This window comes from Daphnia pulicaria, chromosome 6, assembly GCF_021234035.1.
Source record: "Daphnia pulicaria isolate SC F1-1A chromosome 6, SC_F0-13Bv2, whole genome shotgun sequence".
NCBI classification, from domain to species: domain Eukaryota; kingdom Metazoa; phylum Arthropoda; class Branchiopoda; order Diplostraca; family Daphniidae; genus Daphnia; species Daphnia pulicaria.
In genome coordinates, this window is record NC_060918.1 from 21,114,633 (window position 1) to 21,136,807 (window position 22,175).

Sequence of the window (22,175 nt, forward strand, 5' to 3'; positions counted from 1 at the left end):
ACTTCTTCGTCTGCTAGTCGTGCATCAAGTCTATTCCACAAAAACCAACAATGCTGACATGGCAAAACTTCACACTGGATGTATTAAGCGAAAAAATTCTACGTCAAAGTTCTTAAAAAGGTATTTCTCAAGACAGTGTGTGGGAATCATTGCAATTTAAATTTTCCTTATTTTTAGAATTCCTCAAGTTTGCCTTGTATCAGGAAGCTTGACGCCAGAAATGGTTTGAAGCTGAAGCAGAGCTCAAACGTCTCCACAATCAGTTGAATGATGTCAACCAAAAGTTTGGCAAAGACGAAGAAAAACTTCGCTCGTGTCGGGGTTATTAGACCTTCTCACATACATATGCCCACACAGATTATCAACCCTTAAGACTGAAACACAAGAAACAAAAAAAAACGCAGGAAAGCGTAGGGTTTATACAAAGTCTTTAAAGAACAAAATGTTCTTGCAATTGTGCTTAATTTAGAATAAAGACTATTTGTATCAATTATTTACATTAGAAAACTTTCTTCTGATAGGAGAGTGGTTCAATGTACGTAAAATAGTTTTTTTTCTAAGCATAATCGCACCCAAGCGCATCAAGGAAAAGTTGGAACGGTTCGTAGGGGAGAGGGGGACTAGTTGGCAGGGTCACTCTTTGTGAATTTATTTGAATTTTTTGACCACACATTTTGCAAATTGAATGAATAAATCAAATTCAGATTTCAATTCTCTATGAATTGATCGTATGTGTTTACAATGTTCATTTACACGAAATTGTGAAATTGAGAAAAACTGCAAACAAAAGTCTGCCAACTTTCCCCACCTACGGGGTAAGTTGGCACCTGACGATTCTCCATTGCTCCAAAATTTCTAGGTCGAATTTTGAAAACTTGCAACTCAGCATCTCGTGAGAAATCTGTATGCCAACATGCCCCTCAAAATTAGTGACAACTAACCCCACAGGGTGCTTTTCGAACAAATAAATTGATAACTAAATAACTTTTTAATGTAGAAATGTCGGGTTTCTTTTTAAAATAAGACAAAAATTAATCTAAGTCTCTTAGAGACTTAGAGACGACGACTTAGAGACACTATGAGAAAAATAAAAAGTGCTGAGAGGCCCAAAAAAACTTTTTGCCGTTTTTTTTTTCTTTTTGCTATAACTCCTGTTGGGGAAGTCGTATACTTTTGAAATTTTGTATGAGCAATCTAGATGTTGTCTTTCATATTTGGTGTAAAAGGCTTGATTTGTTTTGGTCTGTAAGAGGTCTAAATAGCAAAATGCCAACTTACCCCATCTGCCAACTAACCCCCCTCTCCCATATAGAAAGGAAAGATTTTATGTGCTCACCTCACATAAAAAATCAACGATTCCGGCAAAGGTTTCATGCGGTTTGGCGCATTGCCAGCACGGCTGTTATCGACTGAATGGCTAGCGCGACTTCGATTCGCGGAGCTGCCATTTGATTAATGGAGACCTTTCCTATAACATGTAATGGTATTTTTCGTGTTTTATCAGTGTAGAATACTCTATTTTACATTAATTATAAAAGAAAACTCATTACATGTGACAGGTTGCATTGGTGTTGAAGAGATACCAAAAAAAAAACGTCCTAAACATCTAGCCTGAAATATATCCAAATCGTGGTGGAAAACTTTCCTATCACATGTAATGGTATTTTTTGTGTTGAATCAGTGTAGAATACTCTATTTTACAATAATTATAGGAGAAAACTCATTATATGGGACAGGTTACACTGGTGTTGAAGAAAAACAAAACGTCCCAAAGTTCTAGACTGAAATATTTCCAAATCGTGGTGGAGACCTTTCCTATCACATGTAATGGTATTTTTCGTGTTTAATCAGTGAAGAATACTCTGATTTGAAATAATTATAAGAGAAAAATAATCATATATGACAGGTTGCATTGGTGTTGAAGAAAAACAAAAAAAAACGTCCCAAAGTTCTAGCCTGAAATATTTTCAAATTGTGGTGGAGACCTTTCCTATCACATGTAATGGTATTTTACGTGTTTAATCGGTGTAGAATACTCTATTCTACAATAATGATAAGAGAAAACTCATTACATTTGACAGGTTTCATTGCTGGTGTTGAAGAAATACCAAAAAATAAGGGAATTTATTTATTTATGAAATTCATTGCTTCAATGAACTTTAAATGGTGTATTGGACATCAATTAACACATCCTAAAGAGAAAAAAATCTTTTGGATTAGTGAAACCATCAAAAAAGCAAATTCATATTCAGCAAAAGTGGTGTGACCCAGCTACTGAACTTATTTCTATTCCTACATGAATTCATTGCTTCAATGAACTTAAAATGGTGTATTGGACATCAATTAACACATCCTGTAAGAAAGAAATCTTTTGGATTAGTGAAACCATCAAAATAGCAAATTCATATTCATCAAAAATGGTGTGACCCAGCTACCAAACTTATTTCTATTCCTACATGAATTCTTTTGGAATTTATTGCTTCAATGAACTTAAAATGGTGTATTGGACATCGATTAACACATCCTGTAAGAAAGAAATCTTTTGGATTAAGGAAACCATCAAAATAGCAAATTCATATTCTACAAAAATGGTGTGACGCAGCTACCGAACTTATTTCTATTCCTACATGAATTCCTTTGGAATTTATTGCTTCAATGAACTTAAAATGGTGTATTGGACACAATAGAGTATTCTTCACTGATTAAACATGAAAAATACCATTATATATATGATAGGAAAGGTCTCCACCACTATTTGGAAATATTTCATGGTATTTCTAGAACACCAATGCAACCTGTCACATGTACTCAGTTTCTTCTTATAATTATTGTAAAATAGAGTATTCTATACTGATTCAACACTAAAAATACTAATACATGTGATAGGAAAGGTCTCCACCACGATTTGGAAATATTTCAGGCTAGATGTTTTGTACTTTTTTTTGGTATTTCTTCCACACCAATGCAACCTGTCACATGTACTGAGTTTCTTCTTATAATTATTGTAAAATAGAGTATTCTATACTTATTCAATACGAAAAATACTAATAAATGTGATAGGAAAGGTCTCCACCATGATTTGGAAATATTTCAGGCTAGATGTTTTGTACGTTTTTTTTGTATTTCTTCAACACCAATGCAACCTGTCACATGTTTTGAGTATCTTCTTATAATTATTGTAAAAAAGAGTATTCTATACTTATTCAACACGAAAAATACTAATACATGTGATAGGAAAGGTCTCCACCACGATATGGAAATGTTTCAGGCTAGATGTTTTGTACGTTTTTTTTGTATTTCTTCAACACCAATGCAACCTGTCACATGTACTGAGTTTCTTCTTAAAATTATTGTAAAATAGAGTATTCTATACTGATTCAACACGAAAAATACTTATACATGTGATAAGAAAGGTCTCCACCACGATTTGGAAATATTCCCAGGTAGCACACAGAGCTGTTACAGACTCATGTAACCGATCTGTTTCACATACTTGTGAAACAGGTCCGTATCAGGCTTGTTACATCTCTGTTTTACAGGAAATTTGTCTGGAATTGCTCTGTTTTACAGGATTTGGTAAAAGTTTGTTTCACAGATATGGAACAGATCTGTTATCTTTCTGTAATACATAAATCTGGTTTTTAACTGTACTACAGACCTGTTACAGATCTGTTATTTACTTGAGAAAATTGTTTCGGATTTAGCTCTGTTTCCCATGTTTGTCACTTGTCTGTTTTTACTCTGTATTACCGAGTACAATATGTTTCTGTTCTGTGTCTGTACTCCAGGTCTGGTACGGGTCTGAATTTCCCTTGTAAGACATAAGTCAGTAATCATCTGTTCTGAGTCTTTACCCCAGGTATGGTACAGGTCTGTATTTTCTATGTAAAACTGAGTTCAATGATTATCTGTTCTGTGTTTGTACCCCAGGTATGGTACAGGTCTGTATTTTCTATGTAAAACTTAGTTCAGTGATTATCTGTTCTGTGTTTGTGCCCCAGGTATGTACGGGTCTTTATTTCCCTTGTAACACCTATAAGTCAGTAATCATCGTATCTGTGTCTGTATCCCAAGTATGGTACATGTTTGGATCCCAATGGAAAACTGAATTAAAAGTTTCTTATATGTGTCACTGCAATACCATGCAGTAAGAAGTTACACTCTAATAGTCAATGCAGCTAATGGCTATGAGTTTAGTTCAGTAGGCCTACTCGAACAACAACAATAGTTGTTTATCCACCGGACGGAGAAGTATTATTATACCTTAATAGGTATAATAAAGACTTGTAATTGGTGTGGGGCCAATCTTGGTCTTGTTACTATCGGAAGAGACCAGTGGTAGTCATATGTAGCAATCAGTTTCGTGAGAGAGACATGTCAGACTGTTTGTTGAATGTACAAGTGTACAACTGTGAAATATAGATCATTATGAAATATATCTACAACACGAAATCAAGATATGGTGTAGTGGTAAGCGTACTGGCTTGTGAATTCAGAGGTTGATGGTTCAAATCCAGAGGGAGGCAAATCTTTTTTTTTCTTGAAAATCTGTTTTTGGTCTGTAAATCGTGATCCCGTTTTACGGATCTGTCACAGACCTGTATGACAGTCTGTAAAAGTGTGCCACTCCAAACAATTTACAGACTCTCAAAAACAGATCTGTAACAGACCTGAAACAGAGTCTGTGTGCTACCTGGGATTTCAGGCTAGATGTTTTGTACGTTTTTTTCGTATTTCTTCAACACCAATGCAACCTGTCACATGTACTGAGAATCTTCTTATAATTATTGTAAAATAGAGTATTCTATACTTATTCAACACGAAAAATACTAATCAATGTGATAAGAAAGGTCTCCACCATGATTTGGAAATATTTCAGGCTAGATGTTTTGTACGTTTTTTTGGTATTTCTTCAACACCAATGCAACCTGTCACATGTACTGAGTTTCTTCTTATAATTATTGTAAAATAGAGTATTCTATACTGATTCAACACGAAAAATACTTATACATGTGATAGGAAAGGTCTCCACCACGATTTGGAAATATTTCAGGCTAGATGTTTTGTACGTTTTTTTCGTATTTCTTCAACACCAATGCAACCTGTCACATGTACTGAGAATCTTCTTATAATTATTGTAAAATAGAGTATTCTATACTTATTCAACACGAAAAATACTAATCAATGTGATAGGAAAGGTCTCCACCATGATTTGGAAATATTTCAGGCTAGATGTTTTGTACGTTTTTTTGGTATTTCTTCAACACCAATGCAACCTGTCACATAAACTGAGTTTCTTCTTATAATTATTTTAAAATAGAGTATTCTATACTGATTCAACACGAAAAATACTAATACATGTGATAGGAAAGGTCTCCACCACGATTTAGAAATATTTCAGGCTAGATGTTTTGTACGTTTTTTTTGTATTTCTTCAACACCAATGCAACCTGTCACATGTACTGAGTTTCTTCTTATAATTATTGTAAAATAGAGTATTCTATACTGATTCAACACGAAAAATACTAGTACATGTGATAGGAAAGGTCTCCACCACGATTTGGAAATATTTCAGGCTAGATGTTTTGTACGTTTTTTTCGTATTTCTTCAACACCAATGCAACCTGTCACATGTACTGAGAATCTTCTTATAATTATTGTAAAATAGAGTATTCTTTACTTATTCAACACGAAAAATACTAATCAATGTGATAGGAAAGGTCTCCACCATGATTTGGAAATATTTCAGGCTAGATGTTTTGTACGTTTTTTTGGTATTTCTTCAACACCAATGCAACCTGTCACATGTACTCAGTTTCTTCTTATAATTATTTTAAAATAGAGTATTCTATACTGATTCAACACGAAAAATACTTATACATGTGATAGGAAAGGTCTCCACCACGATTTGGAAATATTTCAGGCTAGATGTTTTGTACGTTTTTTTGGTATTTCTTCAACACCAATGCAACCTGTCACATGTACTGAGTTTCTTCTTATAATTATTTTAAAATAGAGTATTCTATACTGATTCAACACGAAAAATACTAATACATGTGATAGGAAAGGTCTCCACCACGATTTAGAAATATTTCAGGCTAGATGTTTTGTACGTTTTTTTTGTATTTCTTCAACACCAATGCAACCTGTCACATGTACTGAGTTTCTTCTTATAATTATTGTAAAATAGAGTATTCTATACTTATTCAACACGAAAAATACTAGTACATGTGATAGGAAAGGTCTCCACCACGATTTGGAAATATTTCAGGCTAGATGTTTTGTACGTTTTTTTCGTATTTCTTCAACACCAATGCAACCTGTCACATGTACTGAGAATCTTCTTATAATTATTGTAAAATAGAGTATTCTATACTTATTCAACACGAAAAATACTAATCAATGTGATAGGAAAGGTCTCCACCATGATTTGGAAATATTTCAGGCTAGATGTTTTGTACGTTTTTTTCGTATTTCTTCAACACCAATGCAACCTGTCACATGTACTCAGTTTCTTCTTATAATTATTGTAAAATAGAGTATTCTATACTGATTCAACACGAAAAATACTAATACATGTGATAGGAAAGGTCTCCACCACGATTTAGAAATATTTCAGGCTAGATGTTTTGTACGTTTTTTTGGTATTTCTTCAACACCAATGCAACCTGTCACATGTACTGAGTTTCTTCTTATAATTATTTTAAAATAGAGTATTCTATACTGATTCAACACGAAAAATACTAATACATGTGATAGGAAAGGTCTCCACCACGATTTAGAAATATTTCAGGCTAGATGTTTTGTACGTTTTTTTTGTATTTCTTCAACACCAATGCAACCTGTCACATGTACTGAGTTTCTTCTTATAATTATTGTAAAATAGAGTATTCTATACTTATTCAACACGAAAAATACTAGTACATGTGATAGGAAAGGTCTCCACCACGATTTGGAAATATTTCAGGCTAGATGTTTTGTACGTTTTTTTCGTATTTCTTCAACACCAATGCAACCTGTCACATGTACTGAGAATCTTCTTATAATTATTGTAAAATAGAGTATTCTATACTTATTCAACACGAAAAATACTAATCAATGTGATAGGAAAGGTCTCCACCATGATTTGGAAATATTTCAGGCTAGATGTTTTGTACGTTTTTTTCGTATTTCTTCAACACCAATGCAACCTGTCACATGTACTCAGTTTCTTCTTATAATTATTGTAAAATAGAGTATTCTATACTGATTCAACACGAAAAATACTAATACATGTGATAGGAAAGGTCTCCACCACGATTTAGAAATATTTCAGGCTAGATGTTTTGTACGTTTTTTTTGTATTTCTTCAACACCAATGCAACCTGTCACATGTACTGAGTTTCTTCTTATAATTATTGTAAAATAGAGTATTCTATACTGATTCAACACGAAAAATACTAATATACGTGATAGGAAAGGTCTCCACCACGATTTGGAAATATTTCAGGCTAGATGTTTTGTACATTTTTTTGGTATTTCTTCAACACCAATGCAACCTGTCACATGTACTGAGTTTCTTCTTATAATTATTGTAAAATAGAGTATTCTATACTTATTCAACACGAAAAATACTAGTACATGTGATAGGAAAAGTCTCCACCACGATTTGGAAATAAACATCGATTGGAAACAATTTCAATGAATTTAAAATTTCTTGTTACACGATATGTTAATTCGATGTCCAATACACTATTTAAAGTCTTTAAAATCAATGAATCTATTAAGACATTCATGAAGGAAAAGAAATAGAAATAATAGTTGATAGTAACCTTTCCAGGAAGTGAAAACACAACTTCAATGAATTTGAAATGACGATATAAATTGTTTTACAAGTTTAAACAAATTTCTTGTTACACAATATGTTTATTCGATGCCCAATACACTATTTAAAGTCTTTAAAATCAATGAATCTATTAAGACATGCATGAAGGAAAAGAAATAGAAAGAGGGTTGATAGAAAATCTTCCAGGAACTGAAAATGACCACTTCAATTAATTTGAAATGACGATTCTGATTTTTTTTACAAATTTCAAGAGTTTTCCTGTTACAGGATATGTTAATCGATGTCCAATAGACTATTCAAAGTCTTTAAAATCAATGAATCTATTAAGACATGCATGAAGGAAAAATAATAGAAATAAGGGTTGATAGAAAATCTTCCAAAGAACTGAAAATGACCTCTTCAATTAATTTTAAATGACGATTCTGATTGTTTTACAAATTTCAAGGGTTTCCCTGTTACAGGATATGTTAATCGATGTCCAATATACTATTTCAAGTCTTTAAAATCAATGAATCTATTAAGACATGCATGAAGGAAAAGAAATAGTAATAAGGGTTAATAAAATCTTCCAGTAACTAAAAATCACCTCTTCAATAAATTTTAAATGACGATTCTGATTGTTTTACAAATTTCAAGGGTTTTCCTGTTACAGGATATGTTAATCGATGTCCAATAGACTATTCAAAGTCTTTGGACGACAAGGTGGCTGTTAAATTTTTTTGTTATTTTCCCAATAAATGACTATTATCAAAGATGAATAAATTAATATAATTTTTTTTATTTTCCCAATAACGGATCATTAAATAAGGAATACATCGTTTTCTATGAAAAAGCTATAGTTTTTTACATTAACCACACGTTCAAAACCTTAAATGATTGTTTAGGTATTGACTTTATTGCCGTGAGTGGGTTTGAACCATCATCTCTTGAGTTACTAATACAATGCTATAACCACTACACCAGCATGTGATATGTTTAATAGTCCCGATGTGACCAGTGCAAACTTACTCATTGTTATGGTTATAGCCCAGCCCGAGCAAAATCGATTTAATTACAGTCCCCTCCATAAGTATGGGATCACCCCGCGCTGTTCCATAAGGCGGCGTGTATTTTTCATATGGGTTTTTCGGGTGGCAAAAATTTAAAAAGGAAGGAAAAGAAAAAGAAATAAGGGTTGATAGAAAATCTTCCAGGAACTGAAAATGACCAATTCATTGAATTTGAAATGACGATTCTGATTGTTTTACAAATTTCAAGGGTTTCCCTTTTGCAGGATATGTTTATCGATGTCCAATACACTATTTCAAGTCATTAAAATAAATGATTCTATTAAGACATGCATGAAGGAAAAAAAAATAGAAATAAGGGTTGATAGAAAATCTTCCAGGAACCAAAAATGACCACTTCAATGAATTTGAAATGACGATTCTGATTGTTTTACAAATTTCAAGGGTTTCCCTGTTACAGGATATGTTAATCGATGTCCAAAACACTATTTCAAGTATTTAAAATCACTGAATCTATTAAGACATGCATGAAACAAAAAGAAATAAAAATAAGGGTTGATAGAATATCTTCCAGGAACTGAAAATGACCACTTCAATGAATTTGAAATGACGATTCTGATTGTTTTACAAATTTCAAGGGTTTCCCTGTTACAGGATATGTTAATCGATGTCCAATACACTATTCAAAGTCTTAAAAATCAATGAATCTATTAAGACATGCATGAAGGAAAAGAAATAGAAATAAGGGTTGATAGAAAATCTTCCAGGAACTGAAAATGACCACCGGAAAGGAGGTGCTGTTTATTTTTTGTTTTAAATAACGAATTAATATTTACGATTCCCGCAGGCTGACAAAAACCCATTAACGTCGGTTCTGTACAGTCTGGTACGGTAAGATTAAGGAAACGAATTTCCAAAAATCTTATCGAGCAACGATTGCCCATTAAAAATGGTAAAATCGGGATAAACACCGTATTCTTCAGCCGAAATGATGTTGACACCGTATGACATGAAGATGACATCAGAAGGTGGAATTCCAGCATTTTCTAGATCATTCAGGAGAGCCACCTACAAGAATGAAGATGTGGGAAAATTGAAGTAATAAAGGGGGACTATGAAACTTACGTAAATAGCTTGCAAGTTTTCCGTTGAGACTTTCCAGCCGGGCATGTAGTGAAATTTAAAAAGATCGGCTACATATGCCAGTGGAAGGTGGAGATCGGAGTATCCTATATTAGACTGGTCGTGTGTCAACATATCCGATAACAAACTATGGATAGATCCGTGTCCAGCTGCCTCAGTAATGATGTGTAGGGGAGACCGGACCCATATCGGACACTGTACCACGTTAGACAGGGTCGGTAAAAATAGTAAAAATGATTTTTAAAATCCAATTTTTCTATAGTTTATTCTTTGTGGAGTAATCTTTAACTATTATAAGTTTCATCAAAATCTCTTGGTTATTGCCTGAGATATTCAAGAAATAAAATAAACCCTAAAAAATTCGCAAATAATTTCCCCACTTACAGTGACATTGTGCCGAAGAGTGACGGGTGAAATAAAAACTGTTCTCATTAAAATATAGGCCAGTCTTTTGCCTACATTATTCATCCAAATTTTTATTTTTAAGTATAATAGTTTAGACGACATTTACATTTTAGTGGAGGACGGTCTTTCGGGTAATTTTGGTCAGGGAAATGGTCTTATCTTAACGAGAGAATTTCAGCGCCACCTACATTTTTTTCTCTATCTCGCCCCATATAAAAGTTGTAATTCTTTCCCTATCAGAAAACTTTTTCAGTTTTAAAGATATCATTTCCAAAATGTGTTTGGGGTTTGACTACATTACCATCTACATTTCCTGATTTTTTTCATAATTTTTTATTTATCCTATCCCTCTTTTAATAACCTGTCTAACATGGTACAGACGTCTGTCCAATATTACCCTTGTCTGGTAAAAAAACCCCAAAAAATTGAAATCTCTATAACTTTTACAATTTTAAAGGTACGTAACTGAAAAAAATCATGGGTGTGCGGAAACTATTTCCGCGTGTTTTTGCAAAAAAATTCTTTCTTTTGGGTAAGGGGATGGGAGATATAGAAAAAAAACCGGAACTGTCCAATAGGGGTCCGGTCTACCCTATTTCGTAGTCCATTCCTGTACTCTCTTTTAGAAAATTTCGAATTTTCCTAAAATAAAAAAAAAATAGTTTTGAATGTTAATTGCAAATGGAATTCTTCTTACTCAAAGTTATCATGCACACATTTTCGCAAATTATTGAAAACCTTATCTGGAATAGCTCGTCCACCTGACGATCTAGTTGCCAGGGCAACAACAAAACAATTGGCAGAGGATCGAATATATTTCATAGGTGGACAATTCCATACATGTCTTCTGTGTGTTAGATTAGGACCATTTTCTTTGCATTGACGATAAATTTCTGTTTTCTTGTGAAGGTTTGCAGCCGACCCCAGGTGGCCTTCATCCTGGCACCAGATTCCGTGGGATAACTTGTGATACTCTGTTTTCATTAAAACAGGAATTACTTTATCCTGATGTTCTTTCTTCGTCTGCCTGTATGTTAGGGATGGTTTCAAACTCCTTTCAGTGCGCTGGGACAGTCGCCGGAAGCCTGCTCATCTTATACTTTTCCCAAGCTCATGGGATCCTTAAAAGCCAACGAAATGCTGCTTTTCAACAAGAAAATTACTGCCGTCGAAGCGTGCAAACTAGGTCTGGTCACTGAAGTCTTTCAAGATGCCAACTTCCAAAGTGAGGTGTGGCCAAAAATTAAGGAATAGTCCGAACTACCCATCAACGTGAGAGGATTGCTAAAATATTTCATTAAATTGACTATAATTAATTTCACTTTTCTTTCTTTTACAGTCGTTAGTTTACAGCAAGCAATTGAGTCGCCAGTTTGACACTGAAATATTGCACAAAGTTAACGATGCCGAATGCGAACGTTTGCTGGAGCGTTGGCAATCAGAAGACTGCATGGAAGCCATCATGAAATTCTTCAGTAAAAATTCGAAATGAATCAAATCCGTTTCTTAATTCAGACAGATTGTCTCTAATGAAAGACGGCCTTGGTGCTGGTATATGGGTAAATGGTGGAAAGCTTTAAAAAAATATATATGAATTGGTTAGTAAAATGTTGTCATTTCACTTTTTTTTTTATAAATTTTCTTTTAAGTTTATGCGATAGAAATTTACCCCGTTTATATCACGAATAGCAAATGAAGAAAAATAAATCATAATTTTAGATTTCCTGATAATTGCAATAATCGCTGTGCGATCGAAATCGGATTTATGCGTAAACACAGGGCCGTACCAGTACGTCCTTCGGCGACTGCAGCAGGGCTTCATTCAACTTTTCATGGGATGCGGTTTGAAATCATTGACTTTTCTCGCCGTTTGTATTGTTTACCCACACACGTCGTCAAGGTAACGCCTCGAGCTATAGAGTTCATCATCTCGAACATGGGTTGGGTCCGAAATGGTGCTTCCCGAACGAGGCCACAAACAAGGTATTTATATGACTTGATGAGAGTTGGATATTTTAAATCACATGTCATTCGTTTCATTACATTATTTCTGCTATAGACTATAATACTCTGCTGCTCTGGTAATAATCAACACAGTTAAATAGCCACCAAATCCCTACTATTTCGTTTCTTATTTTAAAATAAAAGTCTATTACTATGGTAAGACACGTTTCATCAACAGCGTGAAAACCCAACCCCCCGAATCACGTCATAGCCAAGCCCATTGGTTGTTGGTTGGTCATGTGACTGACGATGGCTTTTCTTGTCTGAATCAAAAAGGCTGTTTCCACCTGCGGGCTTTATACGCTTTACCGTTTTTCACTTGTTTTCATTTCTTTTCTAATTCATTGTTATCCTCTTTGCTTCGACTTTTTACGTCCATTCAGTTGCATTGAAGAGGGGAAGGCGTGCGGTTGCACGACTGCAGCACGTCTATGCCTTTGCATCCGAAAAGCCATGCGTTCTCTTGTGTCGTGCCGGCCCCATCCGATTCGAAAATCATTTCCCAGCATTGTTGGAAAGTAGGAGAACAAGCCCAGTAACCACGTCATTTCGACAGTGACCTTGTTTCGAAGGGAATTTCGTGAATCTTTCGCCTACGCTTTTTTTATCGTCCGAATTTCCTTTTTCCTTAAACTACAAAAGAAAAAAAAAGAAGTGGATCATTTAAAATACTTCAGCGGCGGCATTAGCTGGGAAACCGGTCGCCTTACAAGACGTGCCTTGCACGGCTCGCCTTCTAGACGAAAACAGGAGAAAGTTTTGATTTCAGTTGTGTCGTCATCGTATCATTGCGTAAATGGGGTGTTGTTGTTGTGAATCATCTGACCGCGTCGAGCCGGGGCCGTCACAGGTAAAAATCAGTTCATTGAATGACTCATAACTTTCTTTTAAAACTGTGTTTTAATTTTTTAATTTTTTTAAATGTTGACTGTGGTGATTGATGTGGCCGGCATATTTAGAATGGTGGAGGACGACGGAAGGAATCGGAGGATTTCGACGGGGTCGTCAACGAGCGCAGCTGTACCGACATTTTCTTTTTGGCACTCTTCCTGGCTTTTCTCGGCGGACTGGTATCTTCTATAAAATATAGTCTAACTATTTCTGTGATTTTACCAACTGTGGACTTGCCCCAGTTGATTATTTTAATTTCTTCCTCGTGCGTGTGTGTATTTTTAGGGATATGGGCTGTATTATGCCGTTGCCCGAGGAGATACTAATCGCCTCGTTTACGGCTTTGACATGGACGGTGACGTATGCGGCCGGCCAAATCACCCGCTGGCCAACATCACATCTAGCGGCAAAGATATGACTCGGCTGACGTAAGTTCACATCTCAATTCAATCAGTTCGAATTTGAAAACATTTTTCTTTCATGGATTCGTTGAATTTTAATTAGATTCCTCGATGTAGAATCGCTAACTCTGAATCGTAATCTGGATCCGGTTATCGTGGGAAGATGTGTTAACACTTGTCCGGCCAGCAAGTAAATTATTATGCAAAAGTCACAAACTATTCGTTATACGCTTTTGTTTCTCGACTATATAACCGGAACCCCCATATTTGTTTGATTAAATTATAATTCAGGTCACCGCCTATCCTGAACCGCTGTTTAGCAATTCACGCCTCGTCCACTGAGGCGACCAACTGGTTTTTGACATCCACGGGACTGGCCAAATTTCTCAACGTAAATTTCGATTTATACAATCAAATTCTTTTTGCGGTAAATTACATCATTTGGCTTTTAAAATATTTAGCAATTCGCCATCGATTTTCAACTGTGCTGGAAAGAGGTGGTTTACCTCTGCCTCATTGCATTGGGTACAGTTTTATAAGTTTGATTATCCTTTTTTCTTTTCCCATTGTTGAATTCCATTTTGAAAATTTTTATTTTTTCCAAGGTTTATCGCTGGTACTTACCGTTCTCTTCCGCTTCTTGGCCGGAGCGATGATTTGGCTGCTGCTGGTCGCCCTTGTCCTCGGTTCATTCGGCGGGACCGGTTACCTCTGGTAATAATAATAATTATTATTATCATTTTAAAATCAGCTCGTTACCGGTTTCGCACGCGTGATGATATACAGGTGGGCGTGGTATGGCATGCGAGGCACTTCCGGTGAGACCAGCATGCTGGCTTATGCAATCACCCTCTCAATCGTTTCGGTATTAAAAGTTACTTTGTCTTTTTATTTTTCACCTTATCCGGTTACTTAAAAACACAAGAAATGTTAATTGAATTTTGGCATAATCGACGATGTGCAGGTATTGATTTTGTTGATCGTTGTGGCCATGAGAAAGCGGGTCGAGCTGGTGGCTGCCTTGTTTCGCGAAGCCGGCAAATCGGTCCACGCCATGCCGATGCTCCTCATCCAGCCGCTTTGGACTCTGTTGGCATTGTGCGCTTTGTGCGCCGGATGGGCCTACGCCGCATTGTGGATCGAGAGCGCCGGCCAGCCAACTCGGGCGCCAGTGGGGACCGTCATCTTTCAGAAAGACACTTATTTGCAAGTAAGTAAAGCGGTAGTCGCCCTACAAGAAGAACAAGTTGAGAAACCAAAAGTTGAATATTGTATTGATTTGATTACAAGGTCGTTCGATGGTACAATATCCTGGCCGCTCTTTGGCTATCGCAACTCTGCCTGGCCTTCCAGAACCTTATCATCGCCGGAGCGGTTGCTGAATGGTTTTTCACTAGGTATATAGCTTGCTAGTCTAAAGTTGAACTTAAATTATTTACCTAATTATTTATTACTTAACACAGGGATAAATCGCGTTTGTCGTGCCCGGTGGCCAAATCGACGGGCTATGCCGTCCGCTACCATTTGGGCTCGTTGGCCTTTGGATCTCTGCTCATCGCCTTGATGAAATTGGTTCGGATGCTGTTCAACTATCTGGAGCGCAAGTTGCGCAATTCCACGACGACGTGCTTCGGTCTAGTCACCTGCCTCACTTGTTTCTGCAAGTGCTGTCTTTACTGCTTTGAGAAATTCCTTCAGGGACTCTGCTCCAATGCCTACATCGAAATAGGTATGTACACTATACGTGTGTAGACCGTTTATTTCTTTTATTACGATTGTCCTTGGGGGGTTTTATTTCTTTCCTAGACGTACCGAATTTGATGATATCCTCAAATTTAAACTTTGATTAACTAATGATTTAGGCATTTATGGGGAGAATTTCTGCTGGTCGGCCGGCCGAGCTTTCAAAATGCTGTCCAACAACGCCCTGCGGGTCATGGCAATCAACTCTGTCGGCGACTTTATCCTCTTCTTGGGCAAGGCTGGCGTCGTCACGGCCGTCGTCTTTGTCGGAATCGAATTGATCAAAGTATTGATTTCTTTCTCTCTCTCCAGCTCGGCAGCAGCAGCCGCATTCTTATATAATGCAATTATATTCCCATTTTCGTTATTTTATTTTATTTTATTTTTATTTTTTTTTAACAGGATAAGCCGGGTGTTGCGTATATTTGGACACCGATCCTGGTGGCGGCCATTTTTGCCTACTTGATTGCCCATTGCTTCATTTCCGTCTTCGAGGTAATGATCATCATTTAAAAAAATCTAGGCCACGCCCTTCGTTAGTCTAATTGACACCAATTCGGACTTTGGATTAGATGTGCATCGATACCGTTTTCATCTGCTTTTGCGAAGACTGCGAGATAAACAACGGACAGGATCAGCCGTATTTCATGAGCCGTGGTTTAATGGTAAACGGATGATTAGATAAAATGTCGCCCAGTTTTAAGTTGATATGGTGATATTATTCTTTTTGTTTTTTCTTATTATTTAGGAATTTGTCGAAAAGAGTCAAAAAGCTCTGCGAGCTCGCGCTGGTCGAGATCGTGCTCGGCAACAACAACCCCCGAAAGGGGCGTACGATAACAACCCGACGATGGATTCGGATGCCGACCGGCAGCAGCAGCAGCCTGGCGTTTGGAACACTGGCGTTCCGCCTCCTCCGTATCAATTCCGTCCGACTGCCCCTCCTCTCAGATAAAAAAAGAAAAAGGAAAAAAACGAAAGATCTTTTTGTCGTCATCACGCCCAACACGATGGCGATCAATGAGTCATTTGTCGTCCTATTTTCTTTTCTTATTTTTTCCCCCCATTGATACAAACCAAAGTACCTAGTAAACTGCACACACCAAAACCAAGAAGAGATGATGTTAACTTCAAGTTGGAATTTTTCTTGAGTGTCCGTTTGTTTCCGTTTGACGCCGAATGTGTTTTACCGCGTTCGTTATTCTACACGGTTTGTGTGTTTTTATTATTATTATATATATCAGGTTGTTTACCGTCATCAACGTTCTTTAGACTTGTTTATCCGTTTGTTCTCTACGCCCTTGTTCGTTTACACACTCTCGTCGTCGTGTTTGCACACCATTGGGTTGTGTTGTTCGTGTTCGGAGACCGTGTTATGTTAGCGGGAGCGAGCGTAGAGAATTGTTTCTTAACGCGTTGATGATGAATCGCTCCCTCTCTCACTCGATCCTGAACACAAAATAAGCGATCTGAACTGTCACAAGTGATTCATGCTCAATTTCTGCAATAAAATGGAACCAAAGTGAATGCTGCTATTGCTGTGTATAGCTGCTAGCTAGGCTATAGCCATAGCTGGAGAGCTGTTGGATCGATATCCATTATCTGGATTGGCTTCGTCTCTTCTATTTTCCTTTAGGGCCCGTTCGGCAACGTCTCTCTCTCGTGTGTGTGTGTCACGTCGCGGGAGCAAAAACATCCCAAAAATCCCGGCCGTCCCGCATTCAGTGTTGTCTGCTCCGAAGGGGAAGAAGGTCGGGCGCCGGATAACTGTGCACACACAACATCACACACATTTTTGTTGTTTTTTCTTTTTTTGTTTTTTTGTTTGTTTCTTCTTTTGGCATCGACTAATGTAGTCAAACTCATAGATGTCTTCACATTCGTGGCTTCGATGGAACATGGAGAGGAGCCATCGCTCTGTGCCGAGAGCGCAAAAGTGATTGCTAGAACCCGATGGAAATTGCTGGCCAAGGTTTTAACCGGACACCACCACCTATTTAATTAGTTTCTTCATTTTTATTTTGGGTATCAGGTTCTGCACAAGACGGAAAAGGAAAATGATGAAAGCAGTTCGCATCACCTGGTTGTCCCGACGACGACTACCTCAAGGGAATTGTACGGCCTGTTCGAGTGGGCCGAATCCGAGTCGAAAGTCTTTTGGCAAGACAATTGCGGCCAGTGGTTGCAGTGCCGCTCCTTTAACCACCCGCACTTTTCTCTCAATGTCAGGTCAGTTTTAACAAAAAATTAATCGGCCAAATTAGAATTCGAATTTAAAATCTGTAATTTAGGTTTCTCATCAATCAGTTTTCCATCGACGAATTAACAGGGTTCAATAACACTGGAAATGTCTGTAAGTAACCACACCAATTTTTGATTGAAAACCCCCCGCGTTTGATTGGCAGCACTGGCCGTTTCCATTTAAAGAATTACACCACCACACATTATTAGTATCATTAGAGCAGTGACCCCCCATGATTGAATAAGAATTTAAAAAAAAAATTGCACAAGATTTAAAACAAAATGTTTAATAGCCGTCCTATAATAAATAATAACCTCACGTGTATATCTTCTGTGTGACCCGTCGCGAAAAAAAAAAATTAGGTGTTTGGCCTTCGGAGGAAGTGCTGGCCTATTACTGTCTGAAGAATAACTATGTGTTCAAAGAGAAAGCCGTCCTAGAGCTAGGTGGCGGGATGACGTGCCTGGCTTCCTTTGCCGTTGCCAAAACCTCTGACGCCATTCTAGTCGCTTGCACTGACGGCAATCCAGCTTCCGTAGAAAACGTTAAGCGCATTATTGAGCACAATAATCTCAGCAGCACCTGCCCAATAACCGCCCAGTATGTTTCATTCTTATACGTATATTAGTAGCTATATTCAATGGTGTAGAGCAAATGCTTACATGTATAGTCGTCTGTGGCTGTGTCTATGATAACCAACGGACATTTGAAATGACTTACAATGTATTTAGAGTGTTAGACTGGAAAAACGAATCGTCCTTTAGAGAAATGGAATCCATGTGGGACGTCATACTCTGTGCCGACTGGTAGGCTAAATTATTATACCATATCTATATAAACGCGCTCAATTATACTCTATAGTATACGACAGCTTTAATATTTGTCTATTCCAATTGCACACGTTTTTGTTTTCCCAGTTTGTTTTTCGACGACGGCCGGGAAGCTTTAGTGGACACTATGCAACGAATAACAACGAACAATGTGAGTTATATAGACTACGGTAGCTTGTTATTTTGTTTTTTAAAGAGAGCCTATGCTCAGTTCTGTTTCCGTCCTTTCTCTCAAATCTTATATAGGCTTGAATGATATGTGTACCCTAGTAAAATCGTGTTTGTTTTCTCTCTTCTCTCCTCTTCAGGGACTAATTTTAATCATGGCACCGAGACGAGGCCGCACACTAGACGCGTTCCTGGAGCTCTGCCAAGGCAAGTTTGATATCTACCTCGACGAAGAATTTGACGGCGATGTCACCCTCTCACATCAAAAGGTTATTACAGTCACCCAAAATATTTCCAGAGCGCAGCAGCTTATTCCTTTTTATTTTGTGTACACATACCGACATTTTTTGAAAAAAATAAGGAGGGTTATATTTATTTATTTTTATTTTTCTACAGAAGTTGCTTAGTTCAGATTACAATTCCGATCACAACTACCCGCTATTGGTCCAGTTGAGGAAACGCTGATCTTTTCTGACGTATACTAAACAAATTTTGAATCATTAGTTTTTGTTTTACTATTAATTGGATTAGTTCCTGTTGATGCGTGTGTGATTTGATCGTCCAATTGTTTTTCATAGAAAGTGTGGATTTATACTTCCGTTTCGTGTGTTCAAACTAAAAAAAACAAAAAAAACGTTGAATAAATTTTAAAACAATTTTATAACGAACAACGTTATACTTGTGATACGGCTGCTCTGTTATTTTTTCGTTTGAACTTTGTGAACTCATTTGATGCTAAATTTAAAAACGGTGGTGCGATGATAAACCGTTCCCGGTCGAAGGACGGAATCTGGGAAATTGGGCTGCAACAGCACGCACCATGGCACCAGCAATTATAAAAATAGAATCCGTTATAACCAATATTGACACAGTTGACTATACGGGACGAGATTTTTTTAAAAATGTTATAGACGCGCCGTATGGTATACCTGATTGATGGCGTCGGGGAAATTTTGAGTTTCCACGCAGAAACCGTCGTGCGTGTGGTAGAAGCGTCCGTTTTTGCCCAACAACGAATCGTCAGCGGGCAGGACATTTCCCGTGTAAAGTTGAAATCCCGGCTGATTGCTGAACACTTTCATGAGCCGGCCGGACGGCGGATGCCAGAACTCGGCCACTAGCGGCAGATTTGTGTGATAGGATTTTCTGCCACTATGGCCGGCCACGAAATTGTGATCGTAGCCGCCGCCGGGAATCGAGTGGATGACGTCGCCCAGTCGAGTTTCCGATCTCAAGTCGAAGGCCGTCCCGTTGACGCTGGCCAGCTCTCCGGTTGGAATCTTTTCGTCATCGACGGGCGTGTAGCGGTCGGCGTAGAGCTGGACGCGGTGATTGTACAGTTGCTGGCTGCCGGCCTCGTGCCCGGCCAAATTGAAATAGGCGTGGTTAGCGAGATTGACGGGTGTTGGCAGATCGGTTAGCGCTTTAAAATCAATAATTAATTCGTTGGAATCCGTTAGCCTATTTAAAAATAGAAACAGACAATTATTATATTTGATACTTCCGGAATATTAATTTAATTACGTGTAAGTCACTTGAGTGGAAAGTTGGCCGGGATATCCTTCTTCCATGTGCGGGCTGGAGTAGGTGAAGGTGACACTTCCGTTTCGATGCTGGGCGTGGGCTCGCCAAACGACTTTATCGAATCCGACTAGGCCTCCGTGTAGGTGATTGGCTCCGTTGTTGGTGGCCAGTTGGTAGTCGACTCCGTCCAAGCGAAATCGGCCCTTGGCGATTCGATTGGCCACGCGACCGACTGTGCTCCCGAAGTAAGGATTCCGTGCCTTGACTCCCCTGTACCCTGTGATGATGGGACATTCAAAAAAAGAAAAAAATATGCCGGGCTTTATTATATAATTATCAACTTGGGTTTCCAAACTGCTGTTGCCTATATATAAAATTATAGCGCGAGTGAAGAATCTTTCCACGAACGTCATATATCATCCGGTGGGGGTGGGGGCCGGGGAACTGGGAAAAATCAAAAATGAAATTTTTATAGAGTGTCACGCAATAATGGACAGATGGCCGCTTCATCTATCGTGCTCTATACATTCTGAATTTTTCCTTTTTTTATTCCAATATTATATAAAGAGACCGTGATGGGTAGTTATTAAGTTATTCCGGTCAAATCTATAGGCTAGATGTCGATCTATTTTTGGCGTGACTTTCAAACTTCCACAGCCCGCGCGGATATCGACTTCTATATACTCAGGACTATATTCGATTCTGACCCTATGTTACTTGTTACACTTACGCACCAATACGCATATGCATATTGCATATATTCTTAGACTGCCATAAGAAGAGAAGTTTCAAATTGAAACAAAAAGTTTACCCCAAAAACCCACCCAAAATATAGCAGTCAATAACAAATAGTTTTGATTTTAAAATTACATTTTTACTGGATGAATGCGAGCTGCATGATGTATGAACAATATAATATAACCTACCGTCTAAATCATCAAAGCCAAGCACCACATCTTGAAGTTTTCCTTCTTTGTCGGGTACGAGAAGGTTGGTCAGCGCAGCGCCGTAGGTGATCAATTGCACTTTCACTCCGTGCAAGTTGGTCAGTGTATACTTAATAACAGATTCGTCTCCTTTAGAAGTTTGAATGACGCCAAATTGTTCTTGAGTGGCATGCACCGACACTGTACTTGTTTGATCTATAAATGGAAAAACAAAAAAATTTAATCGGCAATACAAGATTACATCAGCATAATAAGATTAAATATGATTCAAATTTATAGCCGATTTACCAGTGTCCGACGGCAATTTGTTGACAGCGTAAATCGAACTCAAAACTAAGTACACAAAAAAGGAGATCATGCTGCTGGCGTTTGCGGATGCGATGCTCCGTTGTTACTTGTAGGCTACTACTGGCCGGTGTATGCTGCTCCGGTATGCTTGCTAGATTATTTCCTCTCTTGGCGGATTATTTCTCGGCACGCGCAGCACATGATAACAATAATATACTGGACAATGAGCGAAATATGGAGAAGACGGTTAAGAATTCATCATTTATAATATATAAACGGTGTTCTAGGAATGATTATAGAATTGCATTCAAGTTTGAACTCATTCAATATACTTTCGCTATTGTTCTCTTTGAGTTTTGTTTACGACACATCAGCAGTGGAAATTCATTAACAACACATTTCAGTCATTCAAGGACGTGTAGTACAGTTAAAATGAAACATTGCTGATTGCTCCATTTTATTTGCAAGTCTTATAACTCATGACTACGATTTTTAGATATCATATTTTCATATATGATATCTGTTGAAGACATATATATAATTATAGGGGTTGCACAGTTGAAACTACATAATAAAGAGCATAGCTATAAGAGGAATCAGGTACTACGTTCACAATATCCAGAACACCAGAGGAAAATCTACACCGAGATATCTTGATCTAAATGATCTTATCCATCACGTATTAGACGGCTGATCCGACAAGAAAGATGACGTAAAACGCCGGCTTCCAACAACATCCCCAAGCCTCAGTTGGAGT

General features: G+C 37.6%; 4 protein-coding genes across 5 annotated transcripts; 3 read left to right on the plus strand and 1 right to left on the minus strand.

Annotated features, from left to right (window-relative positions):
* Positions 1–10,750: 10,750 nt before the first annotated feature.
* Positions 10,751–12,006, plus strand: LOC124342192 (enoyl-CoA delta isomerase 2-like). Its single transcript, XM_046795154.1, has 3 exons — positions 10,751–10,786; positions 11,419–11,616; positions 11,720–12,006. The coding sequence occupies exons 1-3, from the start codon at positions 10,751–10,753 to the stop codon at positions 11,870–11,872; spliced, it is 387 nt and encodes a 128-aa protein (XP_046651110.1). The 3' UTR covers positions 11,873–12,006.
* Positions 12,007–12,767: 761 nt separating this feature from the next.
* Positions 12,768–16,946, plus strand: LOC124344403 (choline transporter-like protein 1). The gene is made up of 15 exons (XM_046797938.1): positions 12,768–13,234; positions 13,344–13,454; positions 13,561–13,703; positions 13,780–13,866; positions 13,968–14,067; positions 14,138–14,201; positions 14,282–14,390; positions 14,463–14,541; positions 14,641–14,886; positions 14,967–15,073; positions 15,140–15,405; positions 15,539–15,705; positions 15,822–15,914; positions 15,992–16,084; positions 16,168–16,946. Exons 1-15 carry the CDS (start codon positions 13,181–13,183, stop codon positions 16,372–16,374), a joined length of 1,926 nt encoding a protein of 641 aa, XP_046653894.1. The 5' UTR covers positions 12,768–13,180; the 3' UTR covers positions 16,375–16,946.
* A 127-nt stretch (positions 16,947–17,073) lies between these two features.
* On the plus strand, positions 17,074–19,320 carry LOC124344406 (calmodulin-lysine N-methyltransferase-like). Of its 2 annotated transcripts, XM_046797941.1 has the most exons (9): positions 17,074–17,216; positions 17,288–17,391; positions 17,452–17,648; positions 17,711–17,772; positions 18,024–18,261; positions 18,393–18,467; positions 18,579–18,642; positions 18,800–18,928; positions 19,056–19,320. In XM_046797941.1, the coding sequence occupies exons 2-9, from the start codon at positions 17,311–17,313 to the stop codon at positions 19,122–19,124; spliced, it is 915 nt and encodes a 304-aa protein (XP_046653897.1). In that variant the 5' UTR covers positions 17,074–17,216; positions 17,288–17,310; the 3' UTR covers positions 19,125–19,320. The 2 variants fall into 2 exon arrangements, with proteins under 2 accessions (XP_046653897.1, XP_046653896.1); XM_046797940.1 differs by having other exon boundaries at positions 17,115–17,391.
* On the minus strand, positions 19,040–21,525 carry LOC124344405 (galactose mutarotase-like). Its single transcript, XM_046797939.1, has 6 exons — positions 21,419–21,525; positions 21,110–21,325; positions 20,184–20,460; positions 19,589–20,120; positions 19,339–19,462; positions 19,040–19,274 (listed from the first exon to the last, which is right to left on the minus strand). Exons 1-5 carry the CDS (start codon positions 21,486–21,488, stop codon positions 19,385–19,387), a joined length of 1,173 nt encoding a protein of 390 aa, XP_046653895.1. The 5' UTR covers positions 21,489–21,525; the 3' UTR covers positions 19,040–19,274; positions 19,339–19,384.
* Between the last annotated feature and the right edge of the window lie 650 nt (positions 21,526–22,175).